Source organism: Neophocaena asiaeorientalis, unplaced genomic scaffold, assembly GCF_003031525.2.
Source record: "Neophocaena asiaeorientalis asiaeorientalis breed wild unplaced genomic scaffold, Neophocaena_asiaeorientalis_V1.1 scaffold229, whole genome shotgun sequence".
Taxonomy (NCBI): domain Eukaryota; kingdom Metazoa; phylum Chordata; class Mammalia; order Artiodactyla; family Phocoenidae; genus Neophocaena; species Neophocaena asiaeorientalis.
Window position 1 is genome coordinate 329,144 of NW_020174096.1, and position 23,055 is coordinate 352,198.

The 23,055-nt window shown below is 45.4% G+C and overlaps 1 protein-coding gene across 1 annotated transcript in view; it reads left to right on the top strand.

Annotated features, from left to right (window-relative positions):
* Positions 1–23,055, top strand: part of RAI14 (retinoic acid induced 14) — a 143,838-nt gene that overhangs the window by 16,704 nt on the left and 104,079 nt on the right. Inside the window, exon 2 of the mRNA XM_024754663.1 lies at positions 12,187–12,269. Coding sequence (XP_024610431.1) covers positions 12,234–12,269 — 36 coding nt within the window. The 5' untranslated portion in view covers positions 12,187–12,233. The remainder of the gene's footprint in view (positions 1–12,186; positions 12,270–23,055) is intronic.

Genomic DNA, 23,055 nt, shown 5'->3' on the forward strand with positions numbered 1-23,055 from the left:
TGAAGTGGGTCTCTTGTAGACAGCATGTATATGGGTCTTGTTTTTGTATCCATTCAGCAAGCCTCTGTCTTTTGGTTGGAGCATTTAATCCATTTACATTTAAGGTAATTAGTGATATGTATGTTATTATTACCAATTTCTTAATTGTTTTGGGTTTTTTTTTGTAGGTCTTTTCCTTCTCTTGTGTTTCCTGCCTAGAGAAGTTCCTTTAGCATTTGTTGTAGAGCTGGTTTGGTGCTGCTGAATTCTCTTAGCTTTTGTTTGTCTGTAAAGCTTTTGATTTCTCCATTGAATCTGAATGAGATCCTTGTCAGGTAGAGTAATCTTGGTTGTAGGTTCTTCCCTTTCATCACTTTAAGTATATCATGCCACTCCCTTCTGGCTTGTAGAGTTTCTGCTGAGAAATCAGCTGTTAACCTTATGGGAGTTCCCTTGTATGTTATTTGTCATTTTTCCCTTGCTGCTTTCAATAATTTTTCTTTCTATGTAATTTTTGCCAGTTTGATTACTATGTGTCTTGGCATGTTTCTTCTTGGGTTTATCCCTTTTATCCTGTATGGGACTCCTGCGCTTCCTGGACTTAGGTGGCTATTTCCTTTCCCACGTTAGGGAAGTTTTCGACTATAATCTCTTCAAATATTTTCTCTGGTCCTTTCTCTCTTCTCCTTCTGGGACCCCTATAATGTGAATGTTGTTGCATTTAATGTTGTCCCAGTGGTATCTTAGGATGTCCTCATTTCTTTTCATTCTTTTTTCTTTAGTTTGCTCTGCAGCAGTGAATTCCACCTTTCTGGCTTCCAGGTCACTTATCCGTTCTTCTTCCTCAGTTATTCTGCTATTGATTCCTTCTAGTATAGTTTTCATTTCAGTTATTGTATTGTTCATCTCTGTTTGTTTGTTCTTTAATTCTTCTAGGTCTTTGTTAAACATTTCTTTCATCTTCTCGATCTTTGCCTCCATTCTTTTTCTGAGGTCCTGGATCATCTTCACTATCATTATTCTGAATTCTTTTTCTGGAAGGTTGCCTATCTCCACTTCATTTAGTTGTTTTTCTGGGGTTTTATCTTGTTCCTTCATCTGGTATATAGCCCTCTGCCTTTTCATCTTGTCTGTCTTTCTGTGAATGTGGTTTTTGTTCCACAGGCTGTAGGTTTGTAGCTCTTCTTGTTTTGTTGTCTGCCCTCTGGTGGATGAGGCTAAGAGGCTTGATGGGAGGGACTGGTGTTGTGTAGAGCTTACTTGCTCTGGTGGGCAGAGCTCAGTAAAACTTTAATCCACTTGACTGTTGATGTGTGGGGCTGGGTTCCGTCCCTGTTGGTTGTTTGGCCTGAGGCAACCCAACACTGGAGCCTACCTGGGCTCTTTGGTGGGGCTAATGGCAGACTCTGTGAGGGCTGAGGCCAAGGAGTACTTCCCAGAACTTCTGCTGCTGGTGTCCTTGTCCCCACAGTGAAACAGGCCCACCCCCGCCTCTGCAGGAGACCCTCCAACACTAGCAGGTAGGTCTGGTTCAGTCTCCCCTGGGGTCACTGCTCCTTCCCCTGGGTCCCTATGCACACACTACTTTGTGTGTACCCTCCAAGAGTGGAGTCTCTGTTTCCCCCAGTCCTGTCGAAATCCTGCAGTCAATTCCCACAAGGCTTCAAAGTCTGATTCTCTAGGAATTCCTCCTTCCGTTGCCGGACCCCCAGGTTGGGAAGCCTGACGTGGGGCTCAGAACCTTCACTCCAGTGGGTGGACTTCTGTGGTATAAGTGTTCTCCAGTCTGTGAGTCACCCACCCAGCAGTTATGGGATTTGATTTTACTGTGATTGCGCCCCTCCTACCATCTCATTGTGGCTTCTCCTTTGTCTCTGGATGTGGGCTATCTTTTTTGGTGAGTTCCAGTGTCTTCCTGTTGATGATTGTCCAGCAGCTAGTTGTGTTTCTGGTGGTCTCGCAAAAGGGAGTGAGAACACGTCCTTCTACTCCGCCATCTTGGTTCCTCCTCTCCCACCATTGAGGTATTTTTTTTTTTTAACATCTTTATTGGAGTATAATTGCTTTACAATGGTGTGTTAGTTTCTGCTTTATAACAAAGTGAATCAGTTATATGTATACATATGTTCCCATATCTCTTCCCTCTTGCGTCTCCCTCCCTCCCACCCTCCCTCCCACCATTGAGTTTTTGTGTTTTTTTTGCGGTACGCGGGCCTCTCACTGTTGTGGCCTCTCCCGTTGCGGAGCACAGGCTCCGGACGCGCAGGCTCAGCGACCATGGCTCACGGGCCCAGCTGCTCTGCGGCATGTGGGATCTTCCCGGATCGGGGCACGAACCCGTGTCCCCTGCATCGGCGGGCGGACTCTCAACCACTGCGCCACCAGGGAAGCCCCGCCATTGAGTTTTAAAACACCTCTCTCAGCCCCAAAAAGAGCACATATGCTCATTTGCAGTCCCTCCTTGTTACCATTCCCAGCCCTAGACAACTGCTAATCTACTTCCTGTCTATAAATTTGCCAGTTCCGGATGTGTCATACAGATGGAATCTTACAGTATGTGGCCTCTGTGTCTGACCTTCACTTAGCACAATGGTTTTGCGCCACATGTATCAACACTTTGTTCCTTTTTGGTGCTGGAGAGTACTGCGTTCCACTGTGTGGAAATGCCACGTTTTGTGTACCTAATTGATGGATAGTTCAGTTGTTTCCACTTTTTCACAATTATGAATGCTGCTGCTATACGTTCATGTACACATCCCTGTGTGGACGTGTGTTTTCATTTCCCTTGGCAAGATGCATAGGAGTGTAATTGCCAGGTTGAATGGTAAATTTATATTTAACTTAAGCTGCCAAACTGCTTGCCACAGTAACTGTTTGCTTTCCACATTTTGTATTTTAACTAGTAACGTTTGCGGGGTGGCCCTGTCTTTTTTTTTTTTTTTTTTTTAAATATAAACGTATTTATTCATCTTTGGCTGTGTTTGGTCTTCGTTGCTGTGCGCGGCTTTCTCTAGTTGCAGCGAGCGGGGGCTACTCTTCGTTGCGGTGCGCGGGCTTTTCGTTGCAGAGCACAGGCTCTAGGCACGTGGGCTTCAGTAGTTGTGGCTCACGGCTCAGTAGTTGTGGGTCGTGGGCTCAGAATTTGTGGCCCACAGGCTCTAGAGTGCAGGCTCAGTAGTTGTGGCATACGGGCTTAGGCTCCGCGGCATGTGAGATCTTCCGGAACCAGGACTCGAACCCGTGTCCCCTGCACTGGCAGGCGGATTCTTAACCACTGTGCCACCAGAGAAGTCCCATGCCCTGTCTTTTAAAACTTGATTGGTTCTTTTGGATCTGAAGATGGGGAAAAGCCATGGAATGGACCTGAGATGAAGAAGGTGAGGTGCTTAGCACATATGCTTGCCGTTTCCGGCTGATTACTAGGTGTGTGCAGGGCGGCCTTTTTGCTTGAGAGATGGACACGTGGTGTGTTTTGACAGAGCTGTTGACACCAGCATTAAAGATTTGGAAACGTACACTAGGAACGGCATTTTAGAGATCATCTTAAAAAATAACCTCAGGGACTTTCCTGGTGGCACAGTGGTTAAGAATCTGCCTGCCAATGCAGGGGAGACGGGTTCGAGCTCTGGTTTGGAAAGATCCCACATACCGTGGAGCAACTAAGCCCGTGGGCCACAACTACTGAAACTGCGCTCTAGAACCCGTGCTCCGTAACAAGAGAAGCCACTGCACCGAGGAGTAGTCCCTGCTCGCCGCAACTAGAGAAAGCCCGCGCGCAGCAACGAAGAACCAATGCAGCCAAAAAACAAATAAATAAATGAATTAAAAAAAAAAACTCAACGTGAGGGATAATCACATGGAATTTCTTAGCCCTAGAGTGATTTTTATATTCCAGAGGTAGCTTGTTTTGACTAAGCCCATGCTTTTTAAATTGGGTGGATTTGGGGCACAGGGTAACCTTGGGGCTTTCCTTTGGTAGGCTTATCAGAGCATGTTAGCAGCCGATTTGACAGCCCAGATAGTAGTGTTACTAGAGCCCCGGCCAATTTCGTACCAATGCTGGTGGCTCTGACTGATTCATGGACCAAGATCGGTCGGTCCTGGTTGATGGCAGGTTTTATTTTTAAAGAAGAATGATGTATTTGTTTCTCAAAAGAAATGTCATCCCCAAATAAAGGCAAGTTGTGAATATAGGGAGGGAGATTAATGTTCTTAAGAGTTTTACTTCATGACTATTATGATACAATATCTGAATGGCATTTACAGTTTTCAAAGAACACGATCATTTTTTGGAGGGAGTAAGTAAGATATTGGAGTATTTTAGAAAAGATTCATTGCCAAAATGAAACAATTGCTATGTCTTTTTTTCCCCTTACCTTTCCCCCTTCCTTATCATCTGGGCAGTCTTTTAACACACCTGCACCTTAGTGAATTCATAAAAGAGATGACATATGTGAAAGCATCTAGCCCATAATTAATGCTTAGTAAAGTTTGCATGTGTGTTGACTCATTCATTCATTTATTTATATGTATCTTTGCTGAGTAAGTAAGACACCGAAGATGTGATCCTAAAGCAGCGTTGTTTGTGTCCCACTGACACTTTAAAATTTATTCAATGAAGTGAGTCTATCTCTTGCTTCTCGATGAAATCTATAACTTTTCTCATTAGATTTTTAAAAAATTCTACAGTCAGTTTCAATTGCTAAATATTCTTAGTTTAGAACTTGGAATGCCTGGTTTCAAATAAAAATTAAAATTTCAAATGTGATTTAAAAGAAAATATCTTTCCTTTTCTCTCTTTCCCTGCTTTCTCCTCCTCTTCTCCTGTCTTCATCTAATGGTCATGTTTTGTTCCCACCATGCCCCCCCAGGGTTGCAATGGTAAACCGGGGGTTGGAGCAGGGAGATGCGAAGTAATAGGGATAAGAAAGTTCTTACTTGGGCTCCCCTGGTGGCACAGTGGTTGAGAGTCCGCCTGCCGATGCAGGGGACACCGGTTCGTGCCCCGGTCCGGGAGGATCCCACATGCCGCAGAGGGGCTGGGCCCGTGAGCCATGGCCGCTGAGCCTGCGCGTCTGGAGCCTGTGCTCCGCAACGGGAGAGGCCACAACAGTGAGAGGCCCACGTACTGCAAAAAAAAAAAAAAAAAGTTCTTACTTGATGGTACATAGCAAGATAGTGCTGTGCTCTCTGAACCTGATAGATGTTTTGAGCTGACTCTCGCTCTTGGGGTCTTTTGGGGGGGAATTATGGTTTGGATTGTGTCCTCCTAAAATTCATATGTTGAAGCCCTAACCCCCAGTACTGTGGAATGTGACTGTATTTGGAGATAGGGTCTTTAAAGATGTGAGTAAGGCAAATAGGGTTATATGAGTGTGACTGGTGTCCTCATAAGAAGACATTAGGACACAGACACACAAAGAGGGAAGACCATGTGAAAACAGTGGGAGAAGAAAACCACCCACAATGAGGGAGCGAGGCTTCAGAGTAAAATCAAAATCAGCCTCGCTGTTACCCTGATTTTGGACTTCTGGCCTCCAGAACTGTGAGGATATAGACTTCTCTTGCGTAAGCCACCAGATCGTGATACTTTGTTATGGCAGCCCTAGCAAACCTGTAGAGGAGGGCTTTGGAGATCCCTCTCCCCTTCCTTGTTCCACTCCTGGACCATCACTGGGGGCCCCCTGATTCCCTCTATGCAGGTGATGTACTCACCTCTGCTTTGTTGCTTCTCTATCTGGGAATCAGTTTCTCCTGCTCTCTTCACCCTCTAATCCACTGTGTTAGACAGGATCCAGGACAGCTTGCTACCGTCTCTCGTGAATTGTCTACATCTGGTCTACAGGAGGCGTACATCTGTGCTCAGATAAACTCCAGCGTTCACGCTGATCACAGCCCAGCAGCCGCCGCTCCTTCTTTTTCCCATCCTCACAGCTTAGGCCAGTTTCTCTCCCACCTTTTAGGTTTTCTAGGCAAGGATCAGACCCCTGTCCAGTCTCTCCAAGGGGTCCTGTAGGCCTTTCTCATGAGGTTGAGTAGGCGTGATGGGAATCATTGCATAGTTCTCTCTGAAGAAAGATCCGCCCCCATTCTCCACGTGCTCTGATCCTTTTAAACTCCGGACGTGAGTGAAGGTTTGAGAGTCCTGTTAACCAGTTTTCAGCTAAATCCTTTGAAAATATGCGTGCTGGACTGGCCGCTTACTTTGGAATGATATGTCTGTTCTATCTTTGTGCTTGCAATTTGACACTCGGTGCTTGGTCGCTCATCCTTTCTCTCAGCCTCAGTGAACTTCTGCTGAGTGTGGACCTCGCAGAGAGTCCTGCTGTTAGTGGTGAAGACGTGGGCGTGGCCAGGATGGACTTTTTCCTTGTTGAGAAGCTCCCTGACTGGAAGTGGTAGAATCTCATGCAGTAATAATAGACCAGGCATGTAGATTTGGGGGAGTCCTTGGCCTGCTTTGTATCAGGCTGATAAAATCTCTGTCCTAAGCGCTTGCCCCCAGGATTCTAGTGGATGGTCCTTGCTCTCTGTTGACTCTTACATTCCATTACTGAAATGGTCAGCTCCCTTGGCTGAGCTCAGCATGTGGTTAGGGAGATGCTGCAGGAGAAGCACAGCCAGGAAAGAGGAGAGGCAGGCAGGAGGGGAAAGGAGGGCCAGCCTGGTAAGATTCATAGGCCAAATGAGGTGGTGGTTTTGGTTGGTTGCTTTGTTTTTAACTTCTTAATGTTTTCACATGTAGATGTGAAAACTGATCACGGAGTTTACTCAAACCCCAGTACAGTTAACCCAGTCCATTTGGGACCAAAGAGAGCCTTGCTGAGGTCAATGGCAAAGTCTAAAGGTTACCCAGGCACCTGACCCGTATCTTTGTCCTACACATTCCTTCAGGAAACACTTACCGATTTTATGCCAACAGCTAGCACCCGAGTAATAAGCAAAATGAAAACTCTACCCTGAAAATCCTCCATTCCAACGTAAACAGCCTGAGATGTACATTTTCAGATTTGTCAAAAATTGGTATTGGGGCCCTTGAACCCCTCGCTCACATCCAAGGTCTAAAAGGGTCAGGGTGTGTGGAGATTGGGGGAGGATCTTTGGAGAGAACTTTGCAATGATTCCCACCATACCTACACAGCCTTCTGAGAGAAGCTTCTAGGACTGAGGGCAGAGCTTGGACAGGTATCTGACCCTTGCCTGGGAAACCTCAGATGGGTGTACCCGATCTTGTGGGAAGGGCCTGACAAGGTGCCCTTTTCTCATCAGCTTGCCCAAATCCTGAGTTTCCTTTATAGCCACTTAGACCCTACCCCTATGGTGAAGACTTCTCTGATGCTGTGAAAGGTCTCTCCAGATAAAGATGTCCCTGACGAGAGAGCCTGTCATGCCATCCAAGCTGCTCCTTGGGGAGTTACTTTTTATAGTGTTTGTCTTGCCAGATTGAGAGCATTGAGCATTTATAGCTTTTGGTTCAAATTCCATGTTTGTGGGAGAGAGATGATTGAGAAAACAGGTACTTGAGGGAGAATAGGTAGTAGATGCTGGCAAGGAGAGAAGTATTTTAATTTTAGTTTCTGGCATTGGTTCAGTATTCTCTTCAGTGCTTTGGATTTTAAGTCTGATGTTTTTTTCACCTCTAATGCTGTGGTGATTCACAGGGAATTGTTTTAAACCACTGCCCTTGAATCCTGGGGGTATGGCATCTTGGATGCTAATACATTCCTGTGATTCAGGAAAATGTACATGTGGGTACCACTACCATCTGCCTTTGCGAGTTCATATCGTTTCTTAGTGGCCATGGGTAACCTCCTAGTTTCTCTCCTAGATTTTAGTGTAGAGGGCTCCCCTCTCACCCCACACAATATTTTGAAAGGTTCAGTCAGTGCTCGAAAACGTGGGTCTATTATATCTACTCATACAATATCTCTAGATTATCTTTAATGAAGGTGTCAATTATAGGTATGGTACCACTGAGTCTAGAACAGTGGTTCCCAATCTAATTGAGCATCCAAATCACCCGGCAAGTTTAAAAAAAAGAAAAATTACAGATTTCTGAGCCTCACCTCTGATTACAGAATCCAAATACCTGGCTGGGGCTCCAGGGGGACCCTTATGCACTGACATAATTGCCAGCGTTGTCTTATGAAATAATCTTTGCGTCATATGTCCGGGTGGAAGCGGGGGCGGGTGGGAGAAGGAGTGGTTGGAAGATAGAGGACAGGAGCGTTTTTTTCTAACCGTTTCAGCTGGGGGTGGCTTATGGTAGAGAAATGGCTAAATAAAGAGAATCTAGGGCTTCCCTGGTGGCGCAGTGGTTGGGAGTCCGACTGCCGATGCAGGGGACGCGGGTTCGTGCCCCGGTCCGGCAAGGTCCCACGTGCCGCGGAGCGGCTGGGCCAGCAACCACATGTTAGCACTAAGGGCACTGCTTGTTAGCCTTTGTTCCTTCGAAGATCATTTTCAGTCAGTCCAGACGTTTCTAACCTGGAATTTTTTTAACCCTAAGGATCGGAGAGGTAATGGAGATTATTAAACTTTTAAAAAAACGACAGCTTTGTTCAGTCGCATCCTCCTCAGTTTGCCCATTTGAATTATACAGTTGAATGGCTTTTGGTACGTTCACAGGTTGTACAGCTATCATGGCAGTAAATGTAGAACATTTTTATCACCCCAAAATGAAACTCTATCAATTATAAGTCATGCTCCGGACGCGCAGGCTCAGCGGCCGTGGCTCACGGGCCCAGCCACTCCGCGGCACGTGGGATCTGCCCGGACCGGGGCACGAACCCGCGTCCCCTGCATCGGCAGGCGGACTCTCAACCACTGCGCCACCAGGGAAGCCCTATTATAAGTCGTTTTTAGTACTCAAAGAAGTCTAACTTATTAGTTCATACTGTAGCCCTATAGGCTAATATCAAGCTTTTTTGATTCAGGCTAGAATTATATCAGATAAGGTAGCTCATGTTAAGCTTTGATTGAGAGTTACATTATTTTTAAAGGGAAAATGGCTTAACAAACCCTGTTTGTTGGATCTAGTATTCCAGATGAGAGGGCAGCACGTTTGTGCATCTCTGCCCTACTCCATCCTCCGCGATGGAGTGACATCACATGATGACGGGGGACGAAGCTGTGTTTCAGTGACTTATTCTGGGTTTGCGCAGGGAGCAAACTGACTAACATTTCTGCTCCGTGGGTAGACATGCTTGAAAGGGGAGAAAGAATGTGATTCAAACACCCTTTCCCATATACGTGAAACCTTTCATCCCCTTTTTGAACCATTCAAATGAGACTCCGTGCAATTCATTTGTCTTCACTGCAGCTCTTTTGATCTAAGCGTCTTGATTAAGTGACTTTTCCAAGGACTGCTATTAGTGTAGCCTGGCTAGATTGATAGATGTCACTTTATCAGTCTGGCTTTTGGAAGTTTGAATTTGGGAATTAGAGCTGTAAGATTCCAGCTGACCCAAGGAAGGCAAGTCACTCATTGACTCCTGGGTCCTCTTGGGGAAGAGGAAGAGGTATTGAGGCAGAGGGAGCCCAGCATCATTTCAGGGGCAGGTGACTTCTCCCTAGTCCTGGCTTCCAGGGGTTAGGTTCTTTTACCAATACCGGGAAAGCTGTGATCTGTTACTAACTTGAATTACCCCCAGCTACAGTTCTTGTTTCTGAAGTTACTATTCTGTGGGTTTCCAGAACTTCTTTACCCTTGACCCCTATCTCTGTCGTCCTGGAGTTATACTCTTGGACCCAGCTCTCACACACCCAGAGCCTTGATTCCAGGAAAACATTCACTTCACAGCTAATACCTCCCCCTGGGAATTTTTGGAATTACTTGCTTTATTTACTTAATCCTCTTAATTGTTCGTTTGCATACTTCTCACTGCCATGCTGGGGGTGGGTTGGGGGGCAGCGGACACAAAGACAAACACCCAAAAAAACTGGCACCACACCCACGAACACCCCCCCACCCCCACCCCAACGTGACCTCAAACAAAAATCCGACCCAACTTCGTTGCCTAAGACATTGCGTTCTTGCCTGAAGGAATGCTTTGGGTGGTTCCACCTTGGTGGGCTACACAGTTTGTGGATTATCTAAGCCTGGGTTTCTCTTTGCTTCTTTTCCTGCTGCATGGATTTGGCCTCTTTTCTTGGTTATTAGCACCTCTCCCAGAGGGTGGAAGGAATTGAACTGAAAGGGCGATTTCCATTTTCTAGCTACATTTGATGGAGAACCATGAGCCAGTGACAGGTTGGGAACATCTGATTGTCATTATTTCTACTTGAATTCATCAAAGGTGGTTTGCTTTGACATGAAGAAGGGCTGTTTTATAAACCAGCTCAACTTTGATAAGGATAGTTCCTGTTTCATGTACCTTATTTCTAGGTTCTCAAACTTGTATGCCAAGTAAATATTCAACCAAGGAGGTTCCTGGGCCCTGGTCCTGAGATTCAATTTCCATTGACTTTTGCATTTAGCAAACTGTCCCCAGGTCCTTCTGATTCAGATTAAGGAGGGGGCCAGCTTCCAGAAACACTGTCTGGGAGTTTGTACTTTGCTGTCCAGGTCCCAGCCCAGCCTTCTGTGGTTAAATACGTGGCAGTTAACAAGGTGTAATTACAGTGTGTGTGGTTTCCAAGGCAACACACATTCTGTCACCCCTGCTGAGGCTGGGAAGATTGAAAGGGACCACAGGGAGGCTGCCTAATGGTGTGGCCTCCAGATTAATGTCATTGAGGTGCTTTATGATGACCGGGTTTTGGTACCATTCGCCCAAGGGCCCTGCTTAAGGGCAGCCGCAGTAATGAAAGTAAACAAATTAGAAGCCAGGGAGCTGCTGGACCACTTCTGGAGGTGGCGATGAAGACCTGAGGAGGGATGAGTCCAGCCTTTCAGTTGCTTGCATTTCCCCTGCTCTATTTCCTCAAATCGGTTTAGTCCAGAATGATAAGGATGGTGGAGAAACATGACGACCTTGAAAGGCTTTTGAAAAATGATGGTCAACTGTGGTCAACATCCGACCACCCTTCCTTAGTCCTCAGATGGACAGGACTGTTGATGTCCCCCGTTCTCACTTTGTCAACTGAGGCTTGAAGTTACATTTCCGGAGCACTTACTAGGTGATGGGAACTTGCACAAAGATTTTTCGGGCCTTTTTGACCTGAACGGGAGGGTTCCACACTGTACATTTTCCAGGTTTAAAGATGGAAAAGATCAAGTTCGTACCATATTTTAGCACAGGAATTTACTGTTGGGTTTTAGTTTTAAAGCCATAGGACAGCGGAAAAGGCATTCAACCATCAGTCTGACTTTGGGGTCTGGTTTTGACTTTTATCATACAGAGGTTTTGGGAATGCACACAGGTTTTCTTCACTTCTCTCAGGAGGCTCTGTCTCGACCTCTGGAAAATGAGGGTCTTAGACTAGATCAATAGTCTTACCTTTTGGATGGTGACAACCCCCTTGCAGAATCTGATGAATATAGCAACTTTCTTCTCTTAAAAAAAGTACATATATACTGTCATTCCAAAAATTACCTTCACTTTCTGAAGGGACCACAGACCCCTCCTAAATGAGGTGGTTTCTTAAAACTCCAGCTCTGGCTCTGAATCACTGGGTCCCACGATGACCTGGGGGGAGTCTTCCACTGTTTTGAGTGGCTTCCTGAGGAATGACATATTCAGTGAGGGAGGTTTTGTTGTTTCTTGCATTTTTCACTCATTGCTCTGTGCATCTAGGAGGGGGAAGGAAAGAAGCCACACTGAGAAAAATAAATAGGGAATGAATGGCATCTGGAATATGAGCTGTTTTCCCTATCATGCTTCACTACGGTGACCCTTCCAGAGGAGGTTGAGGGTATAACTATAATGTGAAGGGTGTGGAGAGGAGTGAGTTAGGCACACGGATACTGTATTTTGTGCAGTGACAGGTCAGCAGTTACTTAAGCTTTTTCTACTTTGAATGGGAAGTTGGGATAAAATTTCAAGTTTCGGTTAACTTGAAAATGTCAGAAGGTTCCAGGTAGTACCATGAACGGGAATAACGTATGTTCTTTACCACTTCCCAGCCCTTCACCCTGACCACCTTCCTGACTCGACCCCAGTCGCCTACCCATGGCCCGAAGTCCTAATCCATTCAGGAGGGAGTATCTATAGTGTTTGTTTGGGAACCTAGATACTTAATTTCTTCTTTTCTTCCTCTGGTTAGGTGCTGAAAGTCTCCTCTAGAGCTCTGGAAGGCTGAATGGACTAAACATGAAGAGCTTGAAAGCCAAGTTCAGGAAGAGTGACGTAAGTAGTCTGGCTGTTCCCCCCACGTTCCTGGGGCTGCAGCAACACCCTCCCTCATACCTTGATAAGGTGCTGGGTTAATCAACTACAGAAGCCAGAAGCACTCTGGGGCCCAGCTCAGGGTGCTTTTGTGAACGGCGTGTTCTAGGTTCCTTGCTCTATGTGTGTATAGTTTCCAAAAATGACTTTTTTTTTTTTTTTTTTACTCCTGGCATCTGTGCCTTGGACAGAAAGGAACAGTCAAATTAAACATCTTTTTTCCTCCCCTTGATTCTCGATAGAGTGCCAGAGTATTCCTTTGAAAATTCTAATGAGATTACTGCTCAAACCCTCCCCCCTCCACCTACGGGCTCTGCATCTCACTTGGAATAAAAGCTAAAGTCCTTAAAACAGCCTACCAGTCCTTATACTGGCTGAAATTAAACACCTTAACAAAAAGGATCAGTCAAATGCCTCAGCATCGTTAAAGTCCCCCCAGATCTGATTCAGAATGTCATTCTTAGAGGAAGCTAGTCTCGTGAAAGTGGTTAGGAATTACGTGTTAGCAAGGTTCGTCTTGGCATTTAGAAAACTTTTAAATTCTGTTAGGCTCTTGTGGTGAAACAGCGATATCTATTGCTGTCTGCACCTTTATTCTCCCAGCATTCCTGGGGTTCTCCCTCATTTGTTATTCATCATAAAAGACTGGATTGGAGGAACCAGTTATGATGTCAGAATTACGAGACAAAGTCTCCCAGAGGAGAAAATGGAGAAAGACAACATAGCAGCGGGATTATATGTGATGCTATTGTAACAAAAGGTCACCTTATAAACGCTGCTGAGGTTCCAGTCTTGTACTAGCTGTACTCCAGATGCTTGGAGCAGAAATGGTTGAATGGGGGAAATTCATGGAAGGGTGTGAGATGTCACCCTCCTACTGGGTTTGCTTGGCTGTCGTTTTGCATTAGGTAGTTAAAGGTGAACCTGGATTTTATTTCTATGCCATGAATTATATGATAGCTTGGTGCAGCCACATTTTTGCAATAAGTGGAGGCTGTGTCTTTTATGGCTAACATCACACCCACACACACGCACACACGCACACCCACACACACCTCCTTTTTGCTGAAGCTTATCTCCTGAGGCTGCATCATGACATGTAACTTACTGCCCTGATAAGGCCCAGAGCAGATGAGATGCCTGTGGGATGATTGCAGAATCTTGTCGTGCTGAAAGGAAGTTAGAGCTAGAAAGGGTTTTCAGGAAAAAGTGGGCCTCACCTTCTCATTCTTCAGGTAAGTGAACTACAGCTCAGAGAATGTGAAGAGACTTGGCTGAAGTCGTCCACCTAGCCTTTGGCCCGAGTGAGAGCCTTGGTCATCTGACTTCCTTAACTCCTTGTCCCTGCCAATCCCCAGAGAAACCCCCTCCAACCTCCTCATTTGCTGGCCCAATGACGCTACAACCTGCAGACCTCATTGGACTTTCAGTGAAGAAGGGAAAGGCAATTAAATGGAAAATGTTGCCCAGTCGAGCAGATGCGGGTTTGTACATTCCCTGACCAGGTTAACAAATACCTTTTCCATTCCAAGGGAATTTGGGCAGCTTCCATTTGCACAAGTTGAGATTGTTTTAGCAAAATTGAATCAGTCTAGAATTCCATGATATATGAACAGGGGCAGGGGGAAATGATAGCGTACACTTTTGGTTTAAAAATTAAAAACTGGTGGCCTTAGAGAGGGTGTTGCTGGAATCTAGTTTTTTTAAATAAAAACTGAAATATTTCCATGATTTCGGGAAAAAAGTCACAGTAATAACATTATTAAAAGCGTCTGGGATTTGGCCGCAGAAAGGCTGTGGTTTTGGCAGTTAGGACAAAGGGGAAAAACGTTAGAGGAGCACGCTTGGGGGAGGAGAGCAAAAGAAATTGGTATTATGGGGCCAGACAATTTCAGATGGCTCCCCAGTTTCATCCCAGATTGCTTCCCAGAGCGCCATCACTGTACTGTGAGATGGAGGGAATAAAAGCAAAAAAGAAAACCGTTCCAAACCCCAGCTTGAAGAGCTAACCGTTGTGAAGTATTTACTATATGTCAGGCACTATGCCAGGCTCATTACGTGAACTTCATTTAATCTTGCCACAGACCTGATGTGGTAGGTATTATTGTCAGGCTCATTTTCCAGATGAAGAAACTGAGACCCAGGGAGCTCCAGTCCCTTGCCTGGGCCTGGGTTCTTCTAGCTCAAAGTTGTATAGCCAGTTTCTGTGCCAAAGTAGCCTGGTTCCAGAGCCCAGGTTTCCTGAAAGAGGAAATTTGGATGGAGGTTTGATTTTATGAAACAGAGCAGTCCAGGCAGTAGCTTGGAAAAGTGACTTTGGACCGAGGTCCGTGGCCTTGGGCAAGTCTCTACCCTTCCCTGAACCCCCAGGTTTCTCACCTGAAAAGCGGAGAAAATAATATTAGCCTCACGAAGTTGTTGTGAAGGTTAAAATATGCTGATGTCTGTAAGGCACACATCTTAGGCCTGGCACTCAGGAGATGCTTGGTAAATCTTTCTTCCTCTTTCTTAATCAGGAACCCACGATGTAGTTCAGAGGACTTCAGCGCTGTGGTTGGCAGACAGGTTCAGACTCACTACAAGCTTTCCTCGGGAGGGTTCCTGCCTCCTGCTTGGGTATCGTGAGGGGTCTTCAGAGCTCAAGCCTGGGCAGTGAGGGCCTCCTCTCTCTTACAACACGTATTTCTCCGTTTAAGCAGTGGATTTGAGATGAGACCGATACCCGAGTGCTTGTGACACGAAAGAAACAACTAGAGTTCTCTCAATTCTGTTATTCTGCGTGACCATTGGGAATTCTTATTTGTGTCTGAAATTTAAAATAGTCAAATAGGGAAAACGGCAAAGTCATATTTTTGTTGGTGCCAACTTTATTTCCTGTGGGAAATAGTTTACTGACCTTGAATATTTTAAAAATTGAAAATTATTTTAAAATTGCTAATTTAATTGCTAATTAAAAGTAAACCATGAGTCCAGAGTATAATTAGGGTTTTCAAGAAAGAAATCCACGATGAAAAAAGTAGGCTGAAAGGTGTATGTGGTCTGGAGGGTGGAATAATCTGCTAACACTTGCTGCCTCTGAGGAGGGATTCAGAGCTAGGAGTGGGTGCGGGAGGGAGTTTTGCTTTTCACCGGGTGCCTTGGGGTTTGCCTTTTTTGGTGTACGTGTATGCGCCCACATGTACCACTTATTACAAGAAAAACAAGTCTTAAACTGTTTATATTCAGTTCAATGAGCCAAACTATAATCTCCTTTACCTGAAGTGAGTGGTCTCTCTCAAAGAACAACCGTAAACAACCTTAAACCCTCGGCCATCAAATATTCCTGCTTGTCTTTGTGTGAGGCTGAAAGGAGAATGGGAAAGAAAGGCCCCTTTGTGTTTCTGGGGGGTAGGAAGAAGGGGGACAGCAGATCATGTTCATGTTCTCATAAAGGGAAGGCAGGTGACCCACGGGCGTGATCATGTTTCAGCCAGCCTGTGTCTGGGAGGTCTGCAGCCAGATGAGTTTGTGGCCATTGAGAGCAAATCCCAGGAGTGAGGAAGGACAAGTGTGGCCCAAAGGAGCCCCCCGTGGATGGCCTGAAGGTCATCGTGCTGCACCAAGCCCATCATGCGGGTGGAGATTTCCTCCGAGTGTCCTTTCTGGAACCCTTGACTCAGACAGCTGCTAAGTCAAGGGTGGGTTTATGTGTGTGACCTAGGGGAATGGGCCCGATTCCCTGGGCTGTGGTTAGATCCTGTCCTTGTCTCCTTGCTTTCATCCCTAAACATGATTGTGAGCCTGCAGATAATCCACAGAGGCCAAAGAAATCCTAACGTGGATGACATTTTCCAGTTCCCATTGCTAACTTGATTTTGGGCATCCTTGAACTTGGGTTAGATACTGGAAAGGATATGGGAGAAATGTGAGGGATGGTTCTTGTCTTGAAGAAGCTCATAAGCCGAGGTGGGAGGAGAAAAGCTACACACAGGAAATAACTAAGGCAAAATACAGATCATGTATAATATAGATATTAAAAGGATCTCCAGGATAATATAACCACTTGTTGAATTGTGAGACCTGGATGATAAATGCTATAGATTTTCAGAGAAGGGTAAATCACTGGAAATGGGAAAATTGGGGGGAGCTTTATGGAGGTGAAGCTTCTTCCAGGCCTCAGGGATGCATAGGATTTGGAACGATGGTTAGGAGAGGAGCAGAGGAAAGGGTAATGCAGGGGAGCCGGCCGTGAAGCACAGTGGGTAGACTCAGTTTCCAAAAATTGCCCTTGCTATGCAGAACGGTGAGGCTTCAGGAGCCCAGGAAAGTGCCCATGGCATGGCTCTGAGTCTTTTAGCAAGAACACTATAAATTTTTCATTCTAGTTTTAAAAATGGATGTACTTGACTTTTTACGCTTATAAAGTAAGCACAGAGTACTAAATCCTCGTTATTTATTTCTTTTATGACTAGTTTGAAAGTAGCTTCTTTACCTCTTTAAATATTTGCAGCAACTAGTACGTGGTTCCACATGGAAAAATGAGCTGTCATCATGAGAAATGAGGCCAGGAAGGTTGGGATTTCCCTGTGCTAATAAAATGCTCAGGCTTCTGGAATTTCTTTGTAAATGCCAATTTTTAGTGCCTTGAGTGAAATGGGTGGAGGCTGAGGGATGGGAAAAGGGGCTGAAAGATCTTTGTAACAAATCTTGAGAACTGCCTCTCAAACATGATCGAGGCCTTCAGAGTTTACTCTGTGGGTGTGTGTTTAATTTCATGAAAGATTTGTTCCCAATTCTGTTTTCCATTATAATAAGGAAGCAGTGGACGTTCCATTTAGGGAAACAAACAAAAAATAAAGGCAGCCAGTTGAAAATGGCTGGCTCCACGAGAGGTTAAATTGATGGTATTTCTTTCTGTAGCAGCTACTAAGGACTGCAGCTTTCAGCCAAAGAATGCACATACCCCGTGAACCTTGAGGAACCAGACACATCCTGCTCGGACAGGAGTTTGAATTTGTTGCCTGTTGAGAGAATAGCTCTCATGAAGGTCAATAATCGACACCTCTGCCAAGGTATTTTTTCAAGGAGTTTTTCGTCATGTATGATAAGTTGTTTTTGTTTTTTTTTTTGCAGTACGCGGGCCTCTCACTGCTGTGGCCTCTCCCGTTGTGGAGCACAGGCTCTGTACTCGCAGGCTCAGCGGCCATGGCTCACGGGCCCAGCCGCCCTGCGGCATGTGGGATCCTCCCGGACCGGGGCACGAACCCGTGTCCCCTGCATCGGCAGGCGGACTCTCAACCACTGCACCACCAGGGAAGCCCTATGATAAGTTTTTACAGATGCCCAAGACTCCCTCCCCTGCCATACATGCAAAAAATAATGAGAGTATTTAAAATCCGAGCCTATTGACGGAGGAGCCTTGGCCAAACCTATTGTAAAGCTAAGCCTCTTTGTTTTCATCGACATAATTTAAAAATACATCGGAGGTGACCTTTTGAGATGGAGGTCTGAGGCTCTCGGAAACTTCTGCAGAGAATTTGGTCAGGTTCGTGTCAGGCTACATAGTTTCTCCAGGTCTTGTCAGCCCGTCTTAAGTGGGGAATCTGCTTGCTGCCTCATTTCACCTTGTATAAGTTTCCTAGGGCTGCCGTAAACACACATTGAGTGGCTTAAACAGCCATAGTGTATTGTCTCATGGTTCTGGGGACTAGAAGTTTGAGATCAAGGTGTTGGCAGGGCTGCTTCCTCGTGAGGGCTGTGACAGTGAATGGGATCCATGCCTCTCCCAGCTTTGTCTGGTGGTATGCAGTCATTGGCTTGGAGATGCGTCACCCTGATCTCTGCCTGCATCTTCACATGGTGATCTCTCTGTGTGTGTCTATCTCTCTTCAAATTTTCCTTTTTTTATAAGGACACCAGTCATATTGGATTAGGGCCCACCCTGATGATGTCATTTTGATTTGATTATCTTTGTAAAGACCCCATCTCCAGATCAGGCCATATTCTGAGGTACTCAAGACTCCAACTTACCAATTTTGCAGGGTGTGTGTCAGGATGGGGCACACAGTTCAACCCAAAACATACCTCCATCCTTTTCTATCTAGAGCAGTTTCTCAGGGGCCCTGGCACTCCCCCACTGAGCATGCGTGCTCATAAATCTTAGCTCCACAGTTTCTTCATCTTTGGACTATTTTCAGTGTCTAATAGAGTGAGGCTAGAGTATCATATTTTTTTAGTGGGTGTCAGTGCCTAATACATAATATTAATCACAAGGGTAAACACATAAGTTTAATCACAAGAGTAAACACGTATTGGGCTTCCCTGGTGGCGCAGTGGTTGAGAGTCCGCCTGCCGATGCAGGGGACACGGGCTCGTGCCCCGGTCCGGGAAGATCCCACATGCCGCGGAGTGGCTGGGCCCGTGAGCCATGGCCGCTGAGCCTGTGCGTCCGGAGCCTGTGCTCCGCAGCAGGAGAGGCTACAACAGTGAGAGGCCTGCGTACTGCAAAAAAAAAAAAAAAAAGAGTAAACACGTATTGATCGCTGACCTACTGCAACAGAAATTAGGAGAAGAGGTCTCATTGATTGAATGCTTACTGTGTGCCAGGCACTGTAGCAAACCCTTTACGTGTAATGCTTACAAAACTGTCTCCAGTAAAGACCATTACTGTAATAGCAATTTACAGAGGGAGAAGTTAAGGTTGAGGAAAGTTAAGTAACTTGGACAAAGTCGCACATTCGATAAATGGCAGAGAGATCTGAACCCCGGTTTATCGTGATGCCAAAGCTTGTACTGGCAACAGCTGTACACACTTGTTGGCACAGGGCATTCCCTTTCCTAAGTTCAAAAGCTGCAAACTGCAGGAAGTGAATTCTGCTCTCTTGCCCTAAGCAATAAAGACCCATAGAATGACTTTATTATTACCAGTGCTCTCCACAGTGGCAAATCCTTGGGTTGCTTCCTGAGAGGCAAATGCACTTCAGACTGAACTTTTAAAGCAAGAGAGGACAGATGCTGCTACTTTCTTCTCTTCTGCTGCAGTTAAGAAAACTAATTCTAATTCTGTATGGAGCCCTATTGCTGGCTAACTGGACCACAGCCTCATTCTGTTGTGTTGGCCAAAAAGTTCATTTGGGCTTTTCCGTGAGATGTTATGGAAAAAACCCGAACAAACTTTTTGGCCAACCCAAATAGTTACCCCAGACCATAATTGCAGGAATTCTTGGTTAAACCTGATACCATTCCAGCTGCAGCTGGAGACCAATATGAAACTCAGAACCCGGCCCCTAAACTTTGAGAAATCTGATCGTCTACATAAGCGGTGAATCATCTAGGTTATTACCTAGTATCTCTTTATTCTGAATTAATTATGTAATCATTTCGAACTATTGCTGACCTCGATGTTTTTTGCTTGATAAATTCTTGTATGTAGCTTTTCCTTTGGAGTGAAATAGGAATTGCTTCTGAATTCATTCCGTGGAGATCTTCAGTTGTGTTTCTATCCACAGATCTTTGCTGTAAGGGGTGGTTATTTTCATTTCTATGGCAGCAGGTGTTAGCATGAGTCGAAGGCCCAGTATCTATAAAGATGACATTACTGGGACTTCTCCAGTGGTCCAGTGGTTAAGAATCCGCCTTCCAGCGCAAGGGACTCGGGTTCCATCCCTGGTCAGGGAACTAAGATCCCACATGCCATAACTAAGACCCGATGTAGCCAAAAACATAAATAAAAAAATAAAAATAAATATTAAAAAAACCCGATGACATTAGTGACAAGTCTTGACTTTCCTTTTGAGTCCCCACCTCCTTTTAAACTAGGAAAGTCAGTGTGTTCTGATTGACTTGGTTATCTAATTATTAGATGTTATCACGTGAAAATATTTTCACTTTTTGTAAAGCACTGCCTGAAGGATCTCAGTTTTGGTTTTCTCAGGAGGCTGAATGATACGGTCTCTCCCTCCCTCCTTCCTCCTGGGCTGTCCAGTGGGCTGACTGACCAGGAAGTGTAGAGATTTATAATGTGGGGAAAAGAACAAAAAGTCTGAGGAACGACATGTTCTCCTGGGACGGGTTTATTTTGAAATGTATCTCTCAATGCTGAGAATGTTTCCTTGGTAATCTTTCGAACTTGGGCTACAGTTTTGGAGGGTTTTTTTTTCCCCCATGGGAGCCGGTATCCATTCTTTGAAGGGATGTTTCATAACTGAGAAGCTGCAGGGTCCTTCAGTGAGACCCCAGAGAACGTATTTATTATGGTATGGGGTGAGCTGTGGTGACAAAATACCCTGGAATTGAATAAGGTAGAACTGTTTCCTTAAGTAAAGGTTTCAAGCACTCCAGAGCCAGCAGGACAGGTCTGCTGCATGGGCTCATCCAGGGGCCCAGGTTCTTTTACAGTGTCCTTCTGCTGCCCTCCAGAGCTGCACCGCATTGCAGTAGCCAGTTGCCACACGTGACTCTTGTGCATTTGAAATGTGGCTAGTCCAAACTGAGATGTTCCCTAAGTGTGAAATACACACGCGTTTCAAACACTTAGTACCAAATGAAGAATGTAAAATACCTTATCAATAATTTTTTATAGTTACACATTGAAGTGCTAATATTCTGGACATGATGGACTAAATAAATTTAAAATTCACTCCACCCGTTCCTTCTTATCTAATGTGGCAACTAGAAACTTTTAAATGACTTAGGTCTTGCATTGTAATTCTGCTTTCACGTCTTACGGAACCAGAAAGAGGGAGGATGAACCCCAAGCATCTTCCTTTTTTAAACGATGTAACCCTGAAAGTGCACAAATCATTGTTCCCTTGCGTGGAACTGATTGGAGCTTAGTCACATGCCCCTGCCTAGCTGTAAGGGAAGCGGGAAGACACTCTCTAGATGGCAGCCACGAAATCAGCTAAACCTCAAGGGGCGGGAGGAATGGGTCCTGGAGAAGATTAACTCAGTGTTACGGGTTGAGTTGCTACCCATTCCGCAAAAGATATACTGAAGTCCTAGCCCCTACGACCTCAGCATGTGACCTTATTTGGAAGTTGAGTCTTTGTAGAGGTAATCAAGTTAGAATGAGGTCATTAGGGTGAGCCCTAATCCAATATGACTGGTGTCCTTATGAAAAGTGGAAACTTGGACGCAGACCTGTGCAGAGGAAAGACCATATGAAGAGACACAGGGAGAAGAACACCACGGGAAGATGAAGGCAGAGACCCGGGTGATGCACCTATAGGCCAAGGAAACACCAAGGATTGTCCTCAAACCACCAGAAGAGAGGAGAGAGGTGTGGGGCAGATTCACCCTCACAGCCCTCGAAGGAACCAACCCTGCTAACACATTGATCTTGAGCATCTAGCTGCCAGAACTGTGAGACAATACATTTCTGTTGTTTTAAGCCAGTTAGTGGTACTTTAGGGTGGCAGCCCTGGGAAACAAATACACATGGCCACAGGCAATTTCCACAGTGAGTCTCAGCTGAAAGAGTTAGGTGATAAAGGTGTGCCAGATGTTCTATGGTTTTTTGACGCGCAGGCTCAGTGGCCATGGCTCACGGGCCCAGCCGCTCCCCGGCATGTGGGACCTTCCCGGACTGGGGCACGAACCCGTGTCCCCTGCATCGGCAGGCGGACTCTCAAGCACTGTGCCACCGGGGAAGCCGAGATGTTCTATGTTTTGATTACTTTTACCCCAGAAGTGAACACTGGTTGCCATTTGCCCGATTTCCCATTGTTCTGTTGGTGGACGTGCTGTTCACGTGAAGTTAAACGCCTTTTCCACGTTTGAAATGGAAACTGCTCCTGAGTGTTGCCAGCTGGTGAGATTAGGTTATCAATCAAGCTTCTCCTTTTAGTCCAGGAATATGTTGGGTTTGATAAGAAGTGGGATTAACAGGGCTTGTGTTAAGTATACCATTTACGGTCATCATTTTGGGATTGCCTACATGGATGGGAACTGTGGCGACCTGATCCCACACCTTCACAGAAAAGTTTGGGAGTGATGTCAGCCTACAATTATACATTATAAACTTAGTTTTAGGTTACGCCAAAGTGCATACATTCATTCGGTCAGCATGCAATCTATGAAACTGTGAAATATGAGGACTCTTAATTATATCAATTTCATTTGAACATATATACCAGTTTGACTTACTTTCAAATTGGGACTTAGAATTCTGAGCAAAACATTAGATTTGTTGCAAAAGAACTTGAAATAGTGGCATTTCCATTTCCCAGATATAGCTTTATTACTATAGCCTGACATAATATTAATTTTTTTTTAACCCACATTCCCCTCTTCAATCATACTCAGTGTACTGTTGTGCTTTTTTAAAATTTATTTTGTTTATTTTTGGCCGCACTGGGTCTTCATTGCTGCACACGGGCTTTGTCTAGTTGCTGCAAGCGGGGGCTACTCTTCGTTGCGGTGCGGGGGCTTCTCATTGCGGTGGCTTCTCTTGTTGCGGAGCACAGGCTCTAGGCATGCGGGCTTCAGTAGTTGTAGCACGCGGGCTCAGTAGTTGTGCCTCGCGGGCTCTAGAGCGTAGGCTCAGTAGTTGTGGCTCACGTGCTTAGTTGCTCTGAGACGTATGGGATCTTCCCGGACCAGGGCTTGAACCCATATCCCCTGCATTGGCAGGCGGATTCTTAACCACTGCACCACCAGGGAAGCCCCCATACTCAGTTAACTGTTGATTCTTTTCTTCCACTGTTGCTTGCAAAGCCCTGTCATTCTCTTTGTGTGCTTGCACTGTTGGATATTTGAACCCAAATGC